Source organism: Physella acuta, unplaced genomic scaffold, assembly GCF_028476545.2.
Source record: "Physella acuta isolate Inbredline_101_S28 unplaced genomic scaffold, ASM2847654v3 ptg000539l, whole genome shotgun sequence".
Classification (NCBI taxonomy): domain Eukaryota; kingdom Metazoa; phylum Mollusca; class Gastropoda; family Physidae; genus Physella; species Physella acuta.
This window is the reverse complement of record NW_026732058.1, coordinates 111,085-131,813: the sequence shown is the minus strand read 5'-3', so window position 1 is coordinate 131,813 and position 20,729 is coordinate 111,085. Positions and strand designations below refer to the sequence as shown.

Genomic DNA, 20,729 nt, shown 5'->3' with positions numbered 1-20,729 from the left:
TGATTACGATTTAACCACAACAAAACAAACACTAATGAATAGTATTTCATTGTTTTCTCTAGTTGTCTCAAAGTTCATAGGTCTATGCCAAATTAAAATAATGTTAGCCTAAAGCTACCATGTTTGTGTTCATGGCCCCTATTTATATTCTTCAGCACCAACTTACTGCAGAGACAGATCGTATTCATACATTTTATGAATTTATATAGTGAATTACCAGGTGCAGTTGGTTTTAAACAAACATTTAAATATGCAAACTGACATATATGATGGGGTCAAATTACTTCTAATAAAATGTATTGTAATCCCAAGATAAAAACACCACCCTGTGCTGTTACTTTTATATCCTGATTCTTTCCTGTCACATTAATTACAATGTTAACTTGTACTATTTTCTGTATGTTTATGTGCACCTTCATTTTGCAACAAAGTAATAAGTTTTATAAATATTACAGAAGGAATTTTGGACATCCCTACACACGTGGTATAAACAATAGGTAGTCCACAACTATGACTTTTATGTATATTTGTTTACTATATAGATGGAGAAGACAAATGTATCAGATAGGACCAATGGGTTACTTTTTGATAAACCAAGCATTTTTTTTTTGTGTTTGGTTAACACTCAGACAAGATGAATGCCTTTGTATTAGATGGTTCACATACAAACTGACAGATTAATGCTAAGGTAAGACATGATGAAAAATCACATGTTGTATTTAAACATTGCAAATTATATCTACAAATGACACATTCAACAATCTTCCATCTTCATATTTACACCTTATTATGAGATAGCTAATGTACAACTAAAAAGATAAAGGAATACTTGTAAAGTATTTTCTCAATATAATAATAGCTTCCCTTCTATCAGGCCAGTGAAAAGTCATTACATATGCAAGCCTAGTGTGATTAAGTTAGAAAGCTTTAAGTAGAAAATAACACTTCTAGAAAAAACCCATTATATTGTACTTAAGTGATGAACTTCAGTGAGCTTTCTAGTATAAATATACACATTTCCCAAACAGGAATGTTCTATGTATAATGACATGTATAAACAAAAGAGTAGTAAGTACATCCACCAAACTCTTTTATTTCAGGCCACATCTCACGCACACAGTGAAAAACAGAGACAGGAAACAAAGCAGATCTTTGTGGACAAATCAAGTGATTGTATAGTCAATGTGACAAGTACAAAATTGTCAGATTTAGCATGGTGCTAGCTTCAAGCGGCGGAGCTCAGTTCTATTGCTCATTTGGCCATGCATATTTGTAAACCTAAGGCAGAGTAGAGGAACGGTGGAACAAAAAACTTGAATTTACTCAGGCTGGCAAATTTCTTTACTTGCGCTTGTTGACTCCAGCACATTTGATATTTTTGCTCAGAGTTTCTTCTTCTTGAATTTCTTGGCGAAATGTGGCAACTTTTTCTGGATAGGACACAAAGTTTTGAATATGAGGACTTTACCAGTCTATTCTTAATGGAATAGTTTGTTAAATATTGATACACAAATGGAATAGCTTGTTAAATATTGATACACAAAATAATTAAAAGAAGTAATGAAAAATACCTCTAAGGGAAGTAATCGCCTGATGTCTTCTGGCTAAGTAAGAATCCAACTGTTTAGCAAATTCTAAAAGAAATTGACATAAAACAATTATATAATAAAGTTAAACTTAAAATCAAATTTTCATGATTGCATGAGTGCTTAAGCACTGATTAAAGTCAAACCACCATGGCCAAGTGGTAACCAACACTATGACTACTTTTACATTAAACATTTTTTTTTTCTACTCCTATGTGCTGAAGCTACTATTAAATCAATCCTATTTTTTTTGTCAGTTAAAGTCATCTAGATAGATAATTGTTTCTTTTCCAAAAGTTTTCTTAGACTTAATTTAATGCATAAAATGACTGTACCTTCTACATCATATTCAACATTATCAGTCATCTTCACCAGTCTTTTATCTTCTTGAATCCATTTTTGAGATTCCTTAAATAGATAAAAATAAGTAGCAGAAAAAATTAAGAATCTAGTAGTAGTAGCAATTATTATTAAAATTCATGCACTCACTCATTATTTCATGAAGCAGAATGTATTTTTTGTGCTATTTGTCACTATCAAGGACAGAGCTTTTTACTACCATAAAATTACAACACAAACCCAACATTACTCAAATCAATTACTGGAAAAGTTTCTATCATAATTTTATTTTTCCAAAGTAAAGTAAATAACTCTTGATGAATTACTTACCCACGTAACATACTATTTCTAAAGTAATATGTACTCTAATTTAATGTTTAACATATATCATGAAAACATTAAATAAAAATAATTTTTGCTCTCAATTCAAAACTGTAATTGAGACTAGTTCTAATATTTTAACTAGTTCAAGATTTCACTAAAAGCAGATTATGCAGTGACAAATATTTGACTTTTTAATGTGTGCTAAAAAAATTTCAAGCTCTGTTTATTATATCTAACATATACATTTGTATCAATGCCTTCTTTATATTAGTGGTTCTTAACCTGGATTGGATCAAACCCCCGGGGGTTCAGTAAGTCAGTCTCAGGAGTTTCTGCTAAAGTCAAGACACACCTGACTCCTATGATTAGAGACAGGATTTTGTCAGGGTGGACGTTAGAACTAACAGCAGATGAGAGTTCAAAGACGACAGTGCAAAATAGTAATAAAGTGCGTTAGAGCAAGATGTATCAGCATAGTGATATATTTCTGTATAGTTGAATCTTTGATGTTACGAACATGCATCAAGAATTGTCTCAACAACACCTATACAGGTGCAAGTGGGTTGTGTATCTATATGCTGTGCCAAAACTTTTTGTTCTATATCATGACCCATTATTTGACTTGTGATGGTACTAGTGAGGGATGAAGGTAGTTGGTATATTAAAAAAAACCATCTTAAATTTGCCTATTTAAAAGATTATATGGCCAAGTGCCAATTATTTTATTGCAAGCTCACTATCAAAATAGGCAACTCAACATGACACAAACTTCATTTTTGAGGTCCTACTCCCCAATGAACCTGAGTTTGCACCATATTCATAGAATCAGTACCTCTAAATAAGCTTTATACTCGTCAACAAGGACCTCCTCCATCTCCTGCATCTTGTTTAATGCTTGGTGGAATGTCAAAAGCTCTTCTGTTACTTCTTCAGCCTACAATAAAAATGTAATCATTTTAAAAGTAATCAAAACATTAGTCAAACTTCAAGTATTCATTCAGAAATGAGTAAAAAGTACTAATACAAACTTACATTTGAAGTTTTGAGGAGAGCTAAATCAGAATTTTGTGGTGATGTACCATCCACTGGATAGTCCTGGCCTACATCAGATGGCTTTCCTTCTACAGGACCACCAGGACCAAGCTCTTTTACTCTAAGGTTTTTAAAAAAAAAAAAATTATAAAAGCTAATTGAAAGTTTGATTCAATGTGATATTTTTAATGAATCTAATATAATGTACAGAAATAAAAAAAAAATATGGTCAGCAAAATTCTAAGTGGAATCAAGATCTTGTATTATGTCTATATAAACTAACCTGTCAGCATAACGTAATGTGTTCAATGTATGTTCACAGCAACTCATTCCAGGCGAAATCATAGAAATCTGGAAAATAAAAACAATTGTTAAAACTAGATAATATAATTAGAATGACAACATTGTATTTAATAGTGGGCAATTATAGTAATTACATTGTAATAATTATAGGAATCATAAGGTCAATCTTAGATGAGGTCACACAAACATGTTAGCAGATTTCATCACCAAAAAACAAGACCCCCCCCCCCCCCCCAAATGATGCAACAAAGTTTAAGGGGATATTAAAAATGCAGGCAGTTAATTAAAATCAATAGCTTTTCATCTAAATGTTCATGGTAAATAGACCCGTCTGATGTGGCATGTTTTGAGATATTTAAGGGGAACCAAACAAGAGAAACAAGTTTGTGTTGAAACCTAATGGATTCTAGCTGTGGTTAGCATTAGAAATATAATGGGAAAATTTGTGATTTTAGTTATGTTGAAAAGAAATATAAAAACCTTTATACCATATTGACTTTTGTGCATTTTAGCAATTAATACCAAATTGCAAATAGCCTGGTAAAACAGTTCTTTGGGTTTTTATAATTGATTATTTTTTAATTGTTAGTATTTAGATAAAGATATAAGAGTAAATGAATATTTACGTTATAAAAACAGCTATTTTAGACCTTCCATTCCATTCATTAGTTCACTTCTAATTTAATATATTTGTTTTAAAACCTGATCTGGCAAGAGCTCTTTACTGATCATCTGCCCAGTCAGCTTTTAGATTTAAAAGTCTTTAAAAAGTGTAAACATCTATACTCAGTTTAAACATAGAACAACTCACCATGCACGTTCGTGATTTATCACCAATAAAAGAATCTCGTAGAACTTGAGTCAATTTACTGGCTCTGAATGGCAGATGAGCTCCCTTTCTTCCAAGAGCTCTTATACATTCCTGTAATTAATAGCACAGCACGTCAGACCCAAAAAAGGTGAAAGTTTGTAGAAAATATCTTGTAAAGTAAGCATTGATCATTATTTTTTAGATGTACTAACCTTAAGAGCCAAAAGACTTTTGTTTATCTCAGCTCCCTCCATTCTTGTATTTCTGTCAGAACTTGAGGTATCAGCTCCTCTTTCATTTCCTAAAATAAGTATGAAAAATATTTACTCAAGAAATTACTTCCTACGCAATCTTATACTTAATTACACAGCACATAAAAGCAAAATTAATTAAAAAATCATTTTTAAAATTCTCACGATATGTAATCATTGTTTGTAACTTTATTTAATGCTTAGATTAACCATAAAATTAAAGTAACAGATATTTTTTGATCAACACTTCAAATAATTACTGTTGGAAGTTTAAAAATAATCATATATATACCTGCTAAATCTATTAGGGAAAATTTTCCATGAATTTTATTTTTAATTCTGAAAAATAAAAAGAATAAATTATAAAAAAATATGAAAAGCTTGCTAAATCAAAGTATAATATAGAAACTGTAAGAGAAATGAAAATTTATATATATAAATTATTATAGTTTCGCTGTCTGTCTATCTATCTGTGTATGTATCTATCTGTTTGACAAGAACGCTATAGAGAAAACACAAGCAAATTAAAAACTTTCATAGTAAAACAAAAAATGACGTCACATTTAGCATATAGTAGAAAATTGTATCAAGCCGGAGAGTGCACACAGTAATATGACGTCATTGATTCTCGAGTAAACATTGAATAAAAAGGCAATTTTGTCTAATCTAAGTGGTTTGCGTGAAGTTTCTATCATACAATTCTTCGGGTAGGGGCGAAGCCCTACCCTCGCGAAAGAACGTCTAAGCCGCCCACCCCCCCCCCCCAACTCAAAAGAAATTTCTTCATCGATACTCTATAATAAAAATTACTGCCAAATTAATGTGTCTAATCTAAAAAGTGGTTTGCTTGCAGTTTCTTTCATGCAATTCTTCGGGTAGTGGCTAAGCGCGACACCAGTGTTTCAGACTTTTTCCTCCCCGGAGGGGGGAACTTTTTCTAATCTAAAAAGTGTTTAGCGTGCACAGTTTCTTTCATGCATCTCTTCCAGTAGGGGCGAAGCCCCGCCCAGGTTCTTCCTTTAGTTTGTATGATCTACAAATGCGACCAGTGTTTCTTTCAGACTTTTTTCTCCCCGTCGAGGGGTGGGGGTACTTAAACTTTTTGGGAAGCAGGGGTAGAATTTTCTGGGAGGGGGTGGACACTGGAAAAAGTATATAATTATATTTTGTTGAATAGGACGGTAGACATGTTTTGGTGTGTGTGTGTGTGTGTGTGTGGGGGGTTGGTTTTAGTTTAGAGAAAATAGCACTATCAACCTAGCGCCAGTTGTATCCTTCCTCAACGGCCAATTTTCTCATATATTATATATTAGTAATAATAAATTGCAATAAAAATTTTGAAAATCAAACATGGAATTTAAAATTTATGCACACCTTTGCCTTAAAATAATCTGGAAGACTGCATGAGAGCGTGAAGAATGTTGGTTAGCAGAAGTCTGTCCTGACGTCCTGTAAATAAAGCAAATGAAAAAGACGCAACTGAAATCTACTCAACAATTCTGATGTTTTTTAAACACTTATTTAAATTAAAATGCTATGCTAACATTTTCTCTACTTGTTTCATTGTAGTAAATAAATACTTTAAAGTCCTTAATTTTTAAAATTATAATAAAAACTATATAAAATCTAATGCCCATTACCTGACATTATTTCCATGCTGTATTAGTTGAAGAACCTGGTCAGTATTGGTCACTATTTCTTCTCTCAGGCCTACAACCTGTACCTGGTTTTTATGGTCTTCCAGTACCCGCAACTTGGACTTCTCATTCAAAAGATCAAAAACCTAAATAGTGTAAAGATATAGGGAATAACAAAGAGAAAAACAAACAAAACAACCAAGCTATTATTTCCCCGTAAATGTAAATAATCTGAATGCCTTATAGAGCACAAATCATTAAAAAGTTTAAAAGAGAAAGGGGTGTTCTATTTGAAGGAGTGAATCACAGGTTAGGTAAGTTCGACTATAAAAAAAATAATTATTCAGCAAAAAATTACTTTTCCACTGTAGATTTCAAAAAAACTTGCTCCAACTACAAGATCCAGCTTTTTGTATTTGGAATTCAGCAGCTTGAAAACATCTTTAGCTGTATAAAAAAATAATAATCTTAGACTGCAAATATTCAAAATAGTATTAAGAAACTACATTTATTTGTTAAGTTGATACAGATAGTTTAAAAGACAAGATTTTAAAATTATTGCATGGTCTTAAGTTGCATTAAAGGATTAAAAAAAAAATCAATTACACAAAGATATCCACACATAATACTAAAAATTCTAAGAGTGTGGATACAAAGTTTTAGTTGGCAGAATAATTAGGAAAAAAGTTATGCTCTTTAGTAGCCCGATTGTACCTTCCTTCAACCTATATTTAAAAAAATTCAATACAGGGATAAATATTTCGAACGGAAAAAAAATGGGCAAATTTTAATGGCTAGGACTTTAGACTATCAAATAATCATTTTTAAATTAAGAAAAAATAAATATTTGATTATAAAGCATGCTTCAATCAATATTATAGACATTTATTTGCACTTCTAATTCAATTTTCATTAATTTTCATCACTTCACATTACCAAGTAAAATCTAGGTCATCAGATTCCCCCCCATGGCCCTTTAATTTACTTAATTTCACATGCAAGTAAGATAAAAGTATGAAATACTTTTTATTTTAATACACCATAACATAGAAAGTATTTTGTTTTGATTAGAAAAATAAAGAATTGTATTTAAAAATGTTGAGGATCTGGTAGATATAGTCATATAGTTTATTACAAATAACTCTAGCAAATGAGAGATAGAAATTTTGCCATTAGTGTGATTGAAGTATTCCAGCAATATTTTTGCATTTAAATAGACTAAGAAACAATAGCTTAAATAACATATAGAAAAGGATGATGACATTTTAAATGACAAAAACTAACCTCAAATGAACAGATTTAAGAGGATAATAGAGAATAAAACATGAGAAATATTACCAGCTAATAGATATATTCCTTTTGAACAGTCCTGTTGGCCTTTGCTATAAAAGTCTCCCCCCATAGTCTGAAAAACATTTATTTCAGTTTTCAAAATAAACATCATTGAAATAACTTTTAACAAGCTAATCTGATATACATGTTCTTACAGTTTTATTAAAAAAAAATGTATTGATTCAATGTAGTTTCAAGTCAAAACATAATTAAAAGCTGGTAAATGCATGTAAAATCTTACATGAGTTTTTCCACTGCCAGTCTGTCCGTAGGCAAAACAAGTGGCCATTCCACCCTCAAATATGCACTCAACCAAAGGCTGAGCAGTGTATCTAAATTTTAAATATTTTTTCTCAACTTAGAATTTTTTATACAGTGGAAGAAGAGTAAACATGTCATTACACTAACTACACGTTGTGTAAAACTGACTTATTTTTTAGATTTAAAAATGTTAGTGGCTATTAATTTAATTTTGTAGGCCTACTTTTGAAATGTAAATATATTTTAAAGCAAGAATGACTGTACAAAATAATTTATAGACAAATCAATTTTGTATGCCGATTAACAAAGTTTTACCTGTAAACGATGTCATTAGTAGCATTTTCGTCAAAGGCATAGTCAAATCTAAACTGCTGATTTTCTAAGTACTTGGTAAGGTCCACCTTAAGCTTTGGTTCATGTACAATCACATTTTCTTTGTTGGGAACTGTTATCACATCTGCTTCATTCCTTGCTATCTCTATAAAAGTAAAAAAAAAAGCTAGCACAATTTTCTGTGAAAAAAAACCCTTGGGCAAAGATTGAAAAGTTGTGAATAATTTTTAGCATTGAAAAGATCATGTTTAGAATTTTAATAATGGACTTAGAACAATGCAAATAGTATATTCATATCTAGAGATATGCAGGCCGTGGGTAATAATGTAAGTAGTTACAAACAGTTTGTAAATATTAATGGGGAAGTTAATATACTTACCTTTTTTACTGAGCGGCCTTTTTCTGACACAAACGCAAATTTGATGATTATCTATTGGGTCAGATGATGTGATAGGACGATACTCAAGGTTATTGCGAAAATCTCTAGAAAAAAATACACCAATTAGGGCTTTTATGAAACTTAATCCTTCTAAACCTTCAGGTCTTTTTAAAAATAGTAATGTAATTATTTATTGTATAAGAAAAATAAATTTTAACTAAAATATAGAAACTAACTTGATCATGGCTAAAAACTCCCAGTTTGGATCACTTGTATCAAAGTGACTCTCGTACTGCTCTTTAATGGCTAGATGTGCAGCCCTACGGTCCTCACGCTTCTGCTTTATTTTTTCTACTTCCTTAACACAATTGGACTTCCTCCTTGCTGAAAGCAAGCATTACGCATATTTAGTATTTTAATATATTAAAAAAAAACACATAATAATCATCTTTTTTTAAAAATCACCTACCTGCATTATTAGAAGTTGGAACAAGTGATTTGCGCGAGTCTGATTGAGCCGGTGCAGGCTCTGATTGGCCATTTTGTTGTGATGATGGATTAGATTTAGGAGGTACAGCATAACTTGGACGAGATCTTGCGGATGGAGCTTAAAGGAGAATATAAAAAACATTATATATCCATTTTCAAACTGAACAACTAAAGTAACTAACTTTACCATTGCGACAAATGATTAATAAGTTTTCATATATTACTTTACTTGTTCAATTTCTAGTAAAGCGTAGAAATTTACAAAAACAATTTAAGATATTGCTAAGATCTTTTTGGAGCCAAATAAAAAAGTGTTTTATTTTTACTAATTTTGTAATATTAATCAATCCGTTTCAAAATATTCGTGTTGCAGAAAAGTTAAAAATAAGGTACCACTGCAAACAAAATTTTAATTATATAACTTATATGAAAAAATTCAGCTAAATGAAAATAAGAGTGAAAAATTGTAGGTAGAATAAAGTCAGGAATGCCATTCAATAGTTTTGGGAATATTTCTGGTGTTGTTGAGCTATTACAATATCTTTCCTGGAAAAAAAAATCTTCCACAACTATGTATACTTACAAAACCATTAGATATTACCTTTAGTGCCTGCTCGAGGAGGATCAGGAGGTGGTGCCATGCTTCTCTGAAATGTTCCGAAAAATAATTGAATAGAAGCCCAAGTAGATACTTTCTATCCATGAACACTCAACAATCTACAGAATGATAAAGCAGCAAATTAAAGCTACTTTTTCTTTAAACTTTCAATCAAACCAAAATTGGCTTTGTCAAAATTCTTTAATATATTTAAATACTTGACATTGATTTCTTATTGGATATCAATTCAATATGAATTATTTTAAAAATCAGTTTTCTCTTGTTTTTTTCTTTCAACATCTTATCGGAGATGTAATTATAAAATAACCAAATATAATTGACATTTACAATTTTTATTGAGTTAATTATAGACTAAGAACTTGAGAGAGAAAAAAGTTTCGCCTATGCAACTGTTACTGATTTTCCATTACTTAGGATTGTTAATTCTAAACTCTGTTCAGTAGAATAACACAATTATAGCATACAAACGAAGGTTTAAAATAGTATCATCCAAAATTGTTGAGTTATTCAGGGTAGCTAAAACAAAACATGAAATGCAATTTATGATTTTACAACACACTTTAAATAAAATCAATATCACAAGGATTTATCTATTTCTGCAAGCAGTTATTTGAGGCCTTTTTATAATCTGTGGAGTAGGATTTAAATGAATACCTTTTCCCCCTGTCTGCTAGCAACACTTCGCCTACCAAGCCGCCTGCCCTGTGATTTATGCTCGGGAATATTTTCAGCATTCCCATTGAGATAACAACCAGAACTGGCACTGCTAGGAGGATCATCATCTTCATCCATGGCTTCTTCTTGCCTACTGTGTTTTGTGGGGATCTGATGAGTGGCCATTATTGTTTGCCAGCATGGCTTTAAATAGTTCACTTAGTAAACATTTAAAATGATGTCAAAAAAATTACGTTTGCCAATTAAAATTGTAATCTGCATCAAATATATCCATAATACATTATTCTTATTTCAATTTTCTATAGAGAATCCACTGAAATAAACCATGATACTATGATTTTACAGGGGCATATTTTCTAGGAACCAAAATTTTCACAAAACAAGAAGAATATTTATAAAAATAAAAGATAAAATTATTGTATCTTTGTACAGTGGCTGGAAGCAATGCAATTTCAAACAATGTACAGGCAGCAGGCAATGTTTTAAATACTTAATAAGATCATAATTTTTAAAATTAACAATAAAAGGCTTTAGGAGGTTGTTAGTTAGTATTAAGTATCACATGCAAGTAAATAAAACTCTAGTTACAAAAACTTTGTAAAACTAAAGAACATGTGACGTCACATTGCTTGCAAAGTTTTTAACAAAGTTATATAATCTATGGTTAGGTCAATTCACACCTGAGAAAAAGAGAATAGGTATTCATAGGAAGTGGAGGGTTATTTCAATTATCAAATAAAAGTGAAAAGACTTAATTTTGGATTAAGCTAAGAGCAAAATATTCATTTGAAAAAAATCACATGCCCTAATTCACATTCAAATTCAACATTATTTTAAAATATAATTCATACCTTAATTTATAAACATACAAATATTTAACATCTATAGAGCACTAAGGAAATATATATTCAATTTCAATATTAAGATATTTTTTCTATAATAACCCCTACATTTTAGAGCTTGTATTAGCATTAAAATCTAATTAACTATGTAATAAGATTGGTAATAAACAGATAACAAACCATTTTAAAAATACAACAAAAAATGTACTGATATCAAAATGAATTGGAATTTCTACAATGTATTCCAATGATACATATAATGTGTAATATAATGCACTGTTGCTAATACCGAAGGAAGAATTGTTTATGAGCCCCAATGACCTTCTTACGAAAAATGACTCAACAAAAACACTTTTTTAAAAGTGGTCAATTCAATGAATAAAAAAATAACAGATCAGAACCAACAACCGCCTAAGCTTTTAGTTTTATTAGAAGCTTAAATTAGTTAACAGAGCAAATTGTCAAATTCAACGTGAAATGGATATAAATTTTCTGCAGTAATAAGGATTAGAAGAAGACTACAAAAGGTGCAGGGTTGCCTACTTCCAAAAACAATTTTCGGTAACAAAAGCACCAACTTACAATATAAGTTTTAATATACGGTAAGTTCTATTTTATGTTATCACAAAATTTATTATCATATTGATAATGATCATCTATATTACACACACTAACATTTGTTATGGAGAAGTTGATAAGTTGTCTGTTGTGATTCGAAACTGGACTCACAAAAAAACACCAAATCATAACAATATTTTTATTTTACCCCATGATCATTTTATAAATTGCTGAGCTTCCATACTTTAAAAAAAATTTTTGGACTTGCTATCTCGTGACATTTCAATGAAAAATTCTCAGATAATTTTTTTTAAAAGGGAAAATGCCTTGATTATATTCACAAATGAAAAATGTACACAAAAGGTAAATGCTATATGTTGGTATATCAAAAAATAAAAGCCTGAGCGCTCACTTATAGAGAATGTATTCCCTTTAATAAAGAGTTTATTGATAGGTGTACATTCTATAACATTTTTTTTAAAGTCATACTAGCATAAACTTACACTAAACTAAATATATTTTTTTACTTTTTAGTACATTTTTTTTCTTTACTGATTTTGTGTGTGGTAATTTGCAAATATAATTTGAACCTTCTGATCAAGTGATTGTTAGTATTATCTTATCTCCCCTTTTATATTGAATATAGCAATTTTTAAATAAATTGTCGATCTAATAAAACCCTTAAATTAGATTTAATAAACCGGGAGTGATCTCCCCTAATCTTTCACAAATATTCTTTTATAACACTACAGGGGATGGCAACTCGGGATATAGGCATGATTTTTAATCAATTTTTAATTACTTAAACTTGTTAAATAGAATAGAATCTCGCAGAGAAATGAATCGCGCACCAAGTGAACGCCGAACAATCGGTGTATAATAGTACGGAATATTATTAGTGCTTTATAAATTCACAATAGTTTTTTTTGTGAGAAAACTGAAATAGCGTCAATTACTACTTCCGGTCAACGGAAATAAACTCAAAATTTAAATGAAGGCAGAGCATTAGAACTTTTACTTACATGTGAAATTTCATTAATCTATCTGAAACAGTACTCAAGCTATAGGCTTTTGAAAAATTGCAAGTAGAATAAGTTCCACTTCCGGTTACAGGAAATCACTGAAAAGTTGACACAGGTCTACAAATTTGATATAATACTTATATATGAAATTTTATCAACCTAGCTGTAAATGTACTCAAGTTATCGTGTTCACAGACACACATACACACGGACAAAATTGCAAAACTATGTTTTTCTGAATCAGGGAGGTGTAAAGCGCCGAGATTTGCAAAAATCTTGATTTTCCTTTTAACACGATTATAATACTTTCTCTATATTTTGTATACGAGAAAGTAAAAATGAGACATTCTTGCATTGTCATCCAAAATTTTTCACTGAACTAAAACATTTCAGCTCAACAGCAACTTGCAGAGCCACAAATTTAGTGAATGTAAATTGTAATAAAAGCCTTTAGATTTAGTCGGCCATATTTTTCAAGGAAGGGGCGAGGGGGAAGTGTTTTTACAGAAGACTAATGTAAACAAAAATATTTAATATGGCTTAAATTTTAACAAGCTGAATATAAAACTGAGACTAAAAATTACCACACTCACAAAATGTGCAAACTCAGCTGAATAGTACCAAGACTTAGGCCTAAGTGTAACACCATAACTTGGGTGTCAAAATTATTAAGATTTCTGGAAAAATGGTATAAGTAGGCAGCCCTGCAGCTGAAAGTCTAGCTTTGTAATAACATATTTAAAAAAAAAAAGCTTTTTGGTTAACAATTAATTTGTATGCACTCTTAAACATTGTCTATTCTGTGTTATTAGCTTAAAACTCCATTTCCTTCTTAAAAGATTACAAAATGAAAACATTTATAAAGCTTAAACAACCACAACAAACAAAACTGGGATAAAAATCTTAAAATATGTTTACCTTTGATGAGCCTTTCACTTCAGATGGAAAGTCTTCTGGGCCTGGAGCAATTAAGTGTGGATTTAATGAAGTAATAGCATCCATCTCGATCTGAAAAAGAAAACCCACTTCTTACCAATGTCATATTAAGTTTTAAAAAATTCATTCAAAGTAAAGTTAAAATGAACCTTAAGGCTACATTTTATAAAAAGAAATTGATTTAAATTACCTCTTTTCCTTTTGTTTCGCCTTTCTCATACCATTCAACTGTGACACTCTTAGTATCTTTATTGATACCACTGATAACCGCTGAATGAATTCGGCCTGTGAGCGAATAAAATTTTGGGCAATTAAATTACACTAGATAAAATAAAACTTCAACACAACATAGCACTGCATTTTTACAATCCCAGGTTATATTTAACACACGAAGACAGCTTAATTGATGAGTTTTATACCTACCACCTAGATCTAGGCCTATTTCATAAAACTAATTAATTAGGCCTTGGCCAAGTACAACTAAGTAGAAATGTCTACATTTTAGGCCTAGGCTACATGTTTTTTTTTTTTAAATTAAAAATATTAAACCTAAACACTAGTAAACACTTAAGGGATGAATTTAGATACCAATGTCCAAAAATAGACTCTTCCATAAATAGGTGTGTTGGGTTGTTAGTAGTATTGTAATCTCCACTAATTTTATGGTTAGAAATTAGGGTTAGGCATATGAATGGAAGGTCTAGGGTTCAGGTTAGGGACAGCATTGACATTAGACAGCAATGTGTGTATTTAGTTAACTACCAGTAACCTAACACCCCTTTTTTTAAAGAAGATTCTATTATTGGACACTGGTATAAAAATCCCCCCCCCCCACCCCACTTAAGTAGATATCTAGAAGTAGATCTAGAAGCATACTGGTTGTAAAAGAAAGGTTAACCTGCTTTTTAAAAAAATGTTAAAATGTCATTATGGTTTTAAAGTTTAAGGGGGGAGGGGGTCCTTAGTCAGCGTTAGTGTGGTATATAGATCTAGACCTAGATTTCTACATCTATTTTTTTAAAGCATATGTGTACTGTAAAGCAATCGATGATGATTTGAGGCTTGACGGCTGTGGGGGACCAACATCAATTAATTAATACTAAGTAAGAACATGGCACTTGTTTAAGATCAATGGCTTTTGTGCATGATTTGTTTGTTGTTTGCAAAAGGGCAGGGCCTAGAATCTAGTCTAGATATTCTAGACTGTAGACTCTTGATTCTGCACATTTCATCAAACTTCTCAAAGTGTGTGGCTTAGGCCTACTCTTTTCTGGTAAAATCTTAGTTTAGCGTCGTAAATTCGGCCAAATCTAGTAATGTAGGAGAGAGTGCATTAATGAATATGTCATTAAAATATGAGTATATTTTCGTATATTTTGATAAAATATTATAAATAATTGAATAATAGATCACCATTTATGGTTAAATCAATTTAAATATCCTGAAATTAATTTTTATCAACCCTGTTCGAGATAGTAAATTTGCTATTAAAAACAGCAGCCATCTTAAGAAAATGTTATTTAGAGTAGCTTCCCTTTCATTTCTATTCGTATAAAAATGTATTTAAATATGATTGTCTTGTTGTATAGTCCGTATTACAAAGCATTTTTTTTTAAATTCTGCTCTTTAAAAACTGAATTTCCTAACAAACAACTTTATTAATTCTAGAAGCATTGTGAGATGCAACTTGTATCCATGTATTAAATCACGTTTTTTTTTAAACTAATGTTTATTTGATCTTACTATTACTATATAGTTTGAGATTTTTCTTATTGTTTGAATGTTCACTATTTTCATTTCAGGGTTTTCTTTTCATCAATTAGTGATTCTATCATAACTTATGACATTTTTTTACTTCTCTTTACCTTAATTAAACCCCAACCTCCGTCATATTTTTGTTGTCAATGTCACAACAAGTCATAAGGGGTCATCCATAAATGACGTCACACTAGTAGGGGGGAGGGGGGGGGTCTGTAATTTTGTGACGATGTGTGATGAGGGGGACGGGGGGGGGGGGGGGGGGGGGGGGGGGGGGTTCAGATGTTGCGACGTCACATTTTTGCATTATAAAAAAGCAATGTTAGAAAACGAATTTTAGACGTTATTTCGCGTTTTAGATAACTGTTATAATAAATTGTATAATGTAATAGTTTAGACAAGATTTTGGAAAAATATCGATGTTTAAAAAAAATTCAACTGCAATTTTGAGGGGGGTTGTAGGTTGAGGTGTGACGTCATTTTAGGGGGGGGGGGGTCTGGCTTTTTGTGACGACGTGTGACGGAGGGAAGGGGGGGGGGGGGTAAAAATCGTCAAAAAAAGCGTGATGTCATTTATGGATGACCCCTAATGTAAAAAATTACGCTTCGCTCTGCCTTATCTAAGATCTCTAGCCATAATTTTGACAACAATAAATGTTTGTCATCATTTATATATATACAGAGAGACAAAATGTATTATCCACCAGATTCCATAGTAAAACATCATCTAAAATAATCAGCCACTCCACCCCTTAAGTGCGTGTTGTCATTATGGTCGATCGCAAGTCTCCACCTGCCAGACACATTATGGTTATCCTTTGTTGTCAAAATGTCAATATCAAGTACCCAAGTGAGTGATATGGGGTTGTCCATAAATGATGTCACATATGATTTGCTAGGGGAGTGAGTGAAGATTTGTGACGTCAACTAAGGCGGCTCCGCAATTTATGACGTGTCGGTCTCATGAAAGGAGGTGAACGGGGAAAAATACCTAGGTGATTGATGGAGAACCTCTATAATGCTTTGTTCAATCAAAATAACGATAAATAAGCATTAGTATACGTATACCTTGCTTAAAACGAATCATCACAAATGTTGCAAGCCTGCTAGTTTAAGACATTCGTCAAAACGGCCGCAACACATTATCCCCGTCAAAAAGGCTTGCCACCAAATGCCTGCCGACGAATAAGCCGCGTCTAATGCGGGGCGTTAGGAATACGGCCATTAGCATGGGGCCGCGTTAGAGCACCAGTAGGCTATCGCGCTTTGTAAGATGACGTAAATACTTCAAATAATTCAATTTCGCGAAACTGCGCGAAAATTTAGTAATGTTCCATCGTTTGAGGAAATATAATTTACTTTAATATAAGTGTCATCTTATCGTTTATTGTGCTTTTTATAAAGCGCATAGCAGCTTCAAAATCGGACGGCCATTTTCACCAAGCTTCTTTTGGAGCTTAATATGGGTAGTCTAGTTCTATACGGTGAGAGCTTAATACATTTTTAAAGGGCCGAATGTCTCAAGACAGCAAGCTTGCAGAAATAACCACGTACGTTTAAATGGACGAGTGATAGGTGTGTTAGTGGCTGTTTAATGAACACCAACTTATGTAATCAAATTAAACGTCGCATAAGCGTCAAAAAGGCAGTGCTTGTTGTTTTTTTATATAAAATTAGCCTAACGGTCGGCGGTACCGGTACATGACGTCACGTGCGAGCGTTAACTCGGTGACGATGTACTAAGTGGGGGAATGAAAAAGGTGGGGTTCAAGAAATGCGACTCAGCAAGCTTTTTACAATTCTTGATCCTTCTTAACAGTTCTATCGTCCCCACTGAGAAAATGGATCACCAATGAATGACGCGTCATACTTCTACAGCTGGTCTTTCTCCCACAACCATCCCGTTTTCACGAAAAAAAAAAACCTGACCCGTCTCCAAAATCACATCGCTGAGTTCTACTCAACCTCTCCCCACCACAAATCACAATTTCTATCTGAAACAATATGTTCATATGTTTGTTCTGTAATAATGCACGCTGTCATTACTATCTTAAGAGCGATGTCATTTATGAGCGATCTAATATTGATTTGATTACTGCAAATAAAGTGTTCAAAAGTTCGACCTCCCAACAATTGTTGTGGTCTTGGATGCACACTATTAAGTCTGAAAAGGTCTATTACTATTACCATAGTTATTCATGTCAACTATATTGAAAAAAAGAAAAATTACTATACAGGGGGTCATCCATAAATGACGTCACGCTTTTTTTGACGATTTTTACCTCCCCCCTCCCCTCCGTCACACGTCGTCACAACAAGCGAGACCCCCCCCCTAAAATGACGTCACACCTCAGCCTATAACCTCCCTCAAAATAATTGCAGTTGATTTTTTTTTAAATAGCTATATTTTTCCAAAATCTTGTCTGAACTCTGTCAAAATAGAGTATTTTAATCAATTGTTACTACAATGTATTAAAACAGTTTTCTAAAACGCAAAATAACGTCTAAAATTAGTTTTCTAACATTACTTTTTTATAATGCAAAAGTGTGACGTCGCACCATCTGAACCCCCCTCCCCCTCATCACACACCGTCACAAAATTACGGACCCCGCTACGAGTGTGACGTCATTTATGGACGACCCCCAGGCATATATTAAAACAATACAAAACAATCATATTAAACCACAAAATCAACACAAATGACATGCGAATAGACAATTTTTCAAGGGAAACTACACTATTATTGTTTTTGAAACATGGCCGCTGCTTGTATTTACTCATTGTTGTCTCGAACGGGGTAGTTTAAAGTTTATTCCAGGATATTTATGACTGGTTTGGTCTTGGATTGTGATTTGATATTCAATTATCTGTTATATTATGTAAAATATGACATAAATATGGCCAAATGAAAGAAATATTCATTAGTTACCTTCATCGCACATTACTAGCTACGTTGGAATTTACGACGCTAAACTAAGATTTTACCTCTTTTCTTTCCTTAGGCCTGGCCTAGATCTAGACTAGACTACTTACTTAACTTACTAGATCTAGGAATCTAGACTCTACTACTTAGATCTAAATCAATATCTAACACTAGATCTAGATAATCTAGACGCTGAACTCAATAAAAATAATGTAGATTTGGATCTATTCTTGGCTTAGTCATTAGTCAAACAATGAACCATGAAATGAAACATTCTTCATTGAACTGATTTTTATGATTTCTCAAAAATGAGTCAAAATCAATCATTTTCTTACCATCAGTTCTTTGAATGTCAACATTTACCCCAATCTTCATTGCAACCGGCTCACTCATAATGCCGCCAAACGGCCTTTTCTAAAATTTCAGATTTAATATTTTATATCAGTGGCAATTTAAGCATGAGATTCCGTAAACGTGATAAACATAACATTGGTCCAAAAATGTAGAATATCAACCTTCCGTTGGTGCGGTCTTTTGAAAGATTAATGCGCATGCGCAAGAAATGCCTTTCTTCCATTCGCTCGTATACCGTACCCATTTTCATTCAAATTTTGCAAACTCATTTTGATTTTTCTAGATTTCTAGATTTTCTGTGTTATTAATTATTCCGAAATATTGCGAAATGTCTTACTCGTTAGCAATGCATATTCTCATTGATTCAATACACTAACATCAATAACATAATACTTCCAGCTAACAATCATAAATATTTTAAACGGAAAGAAAAGCTGTTATTTTGTTTGCCCAAGTGCTACGCTAGGCCATAGGGCATATCGAGTGCTAACTAGAATCTAGCAGTCATCCAAAGATGAGGGTTTGGTGGGGTAGTGCGTGTCTGTGTGTGTGGAGGGGGTAGGGTGGGGCTGTTGAAAACTGGACTTTTTTTTGGTGTGCATTGATTGGGGAAGGGGTTCAATATGTTCAATTTAATATCAATATGCAAAATGCTTCTTAAATCTACACGCTACAACAAACACTAAACACATTGTATACAAAAGAGCATTAGGCATATTACATTTAATGATTTAAACGTCAGAGCGGTGTTTAAAACACCTGAGGTTGGCTTATACGTCCAAACGTCTGTGCTGAGCAGAGGAAACAGTACTCTAATGTGTCTTGGACCTATAGAAGACATATAAACGCAGCCTATATTCAGGCCACATACAACATTCTACTTTGGTTCGTTTTAAAAAAAATCATTAACTTAAATCAAGCGCTAATCACAATATTCTTTGTAAACGCCTTTTCTCAACTTATTCTAGATATTAGCCTAGCTACAGAAAATAATCAATCAAATTAGCATTGTAATACACACACACACACACACACACACACACCTACTCGTTACTGTAATAGTAGGCATATATTGAGAAATATTTAAGATAACTGTTATATGTGTAGTCCCATGTGTGTAACGGTGGGTGAAGTTCCAAAATCGACCTGTTTCAACGTGTGGGCGGAGCGAGGGTAGTCTTGCTGTAGCCCCTATACAATTCAATTTATTTTGGGGCATCATATATAGATGAACGATAACTTAAATGGTAGTAAGTATTAAACTTAAAAAGTATAATAAACTTAGAGCAGTGGTTCCAAAAGTAAGCGGCATGACTACCCCCCCCCCCCCTTTCCCTATTAAAAAAAGGAAGCGCTGGAATACAGACCTCATTGAATTTAATGAATACAGTCATACATGATGCTAAATGGGTTAACTAATGATTAAAAATGATATAAATATACTAATCTGACAGTCTGGATTTACGAATCTAGTTTTAAAAAAAAAAACACCACAAGTATTTAAAAAAAGTTATTTTCTGTATTTGTGGCAAAACGTTTTTGAAACTTAATTCAGTTGAATGGGAAAATGTAAGCATTAGTGAGGGATATGACCACGAACTTTGTGAGCAGCTATAATGTTTTGGTAAATGTGGAACATAGCGGTGTATAAATATCAAATAAAAAATAAAGGAAAATAGTGCTTGAACAGTCTATATCTAGTGATACTGTAACAAAACGTTTTTGAAACTTAATTAAGTTGAATGGGAAAATGTAAGCATTGGTGAGGGATATGGCCACAAACTTTGTTAGCAGCTATAATGTCTTGGTAAATGTGGAACATAGCGGTGTATAAATATCGAATAAATAAACCGGGAGCGATCTCCCCTAAACTTTCTCGAATATTCTTTTATAAGAAAACAGGGGATGGGAGCTCGGGATATAGACATGAATTTTAATCAATTTTAAATACTTAAACTTTTTAA

The 20,729-nt window shown here is 32.3% G+C and overlaps 1 protein-coding gene across 2 annotated transcripts; it reads right to left on the bottom strand.

Annotated features, from left to right (window-relative positions):
• Positions 1 to 477: 477 nt before the first annotated feature.
• On the bottom strand, positions 478 to 18,940 carry LOC131945912 (kinesin-like protein KIF2A). Of its 2 annotated transcripts, XM_059306547.1 has the most exons (23): positions 18,747 to 18,940; positions 13,920 to 14,014; positions 13,712 to 13,801; positions 10,351 to 10,521; positions 9,679 to 9,724; positions 9,058 to 9,195; positions 8,825 to 8,972; positions 8,589 to 8,692; positions 8,192 to 8,354; positions 7,857 to 7,947; positions 7,622 to 7,688; positions 6,642 to 6,730; positions 6,287 to 6,429; positions 6,021 to 6,095; positions 4,939 to 4,985; positions 4,608 to 4,696; positions 4,396 to 4,506; positions 3,565 to 3,632; positions 3,282 to 3,402; positions 3,082 to 3,183; positions 1,922 to 1,994; positions 1,572 to 1,634; positions 478 to 1,430 (listed from the first exon to the last, which is right to left on the bottom strand). In XM_059306547.1, exons 1-23 carry the CDS (start codon positions 18,802 to 18,804, stop codon positions 1,342 to 1,344), a joined length of 2,241 nt encoding a protein of 746 aa, XP_059162530.1. In that variant the 5' UTR covers positions 18,805 to 18,940; the 3' UTR covers positions 478 to 1,341. The 2 variants fall into 2 exon arrangements, with proteins under 2 accessions (XP_059162530.1, XP_059162531.1); XM_059306548.1 differs by lacking the exon at positions 10,351 to 10,521 and having other exon boundaries at positions 479 to 1,430.
• Positions 18,941 to 20,729: the final 1,789 nt, after the last annotated feature.

Bases quoted from the DNA above. Each gene is read 5' to 3' on its own strand.
- LOC131945912 (XM_059306547.1), bottom strand. From the start codon at position 18,804: ATGAGTGAGCCGGTTGCAATGAAGATTGGGGTAAATGTTGACATTCAA. The intron at 14,015-18,746 runs GTAAGAAAATGA...ATTCGCTCACAG, and splicing joins TGACATTCAAAGAACTGATG to GCCGAATTCATTCAGCGGTT. The intron at 10,522-13,711 runs GTAAACATATTT...GCCACTCATCAG, and splicing joins AAGTGAAAGGCTCATCAAAG to ATCCCCACAAAACACAGTAG.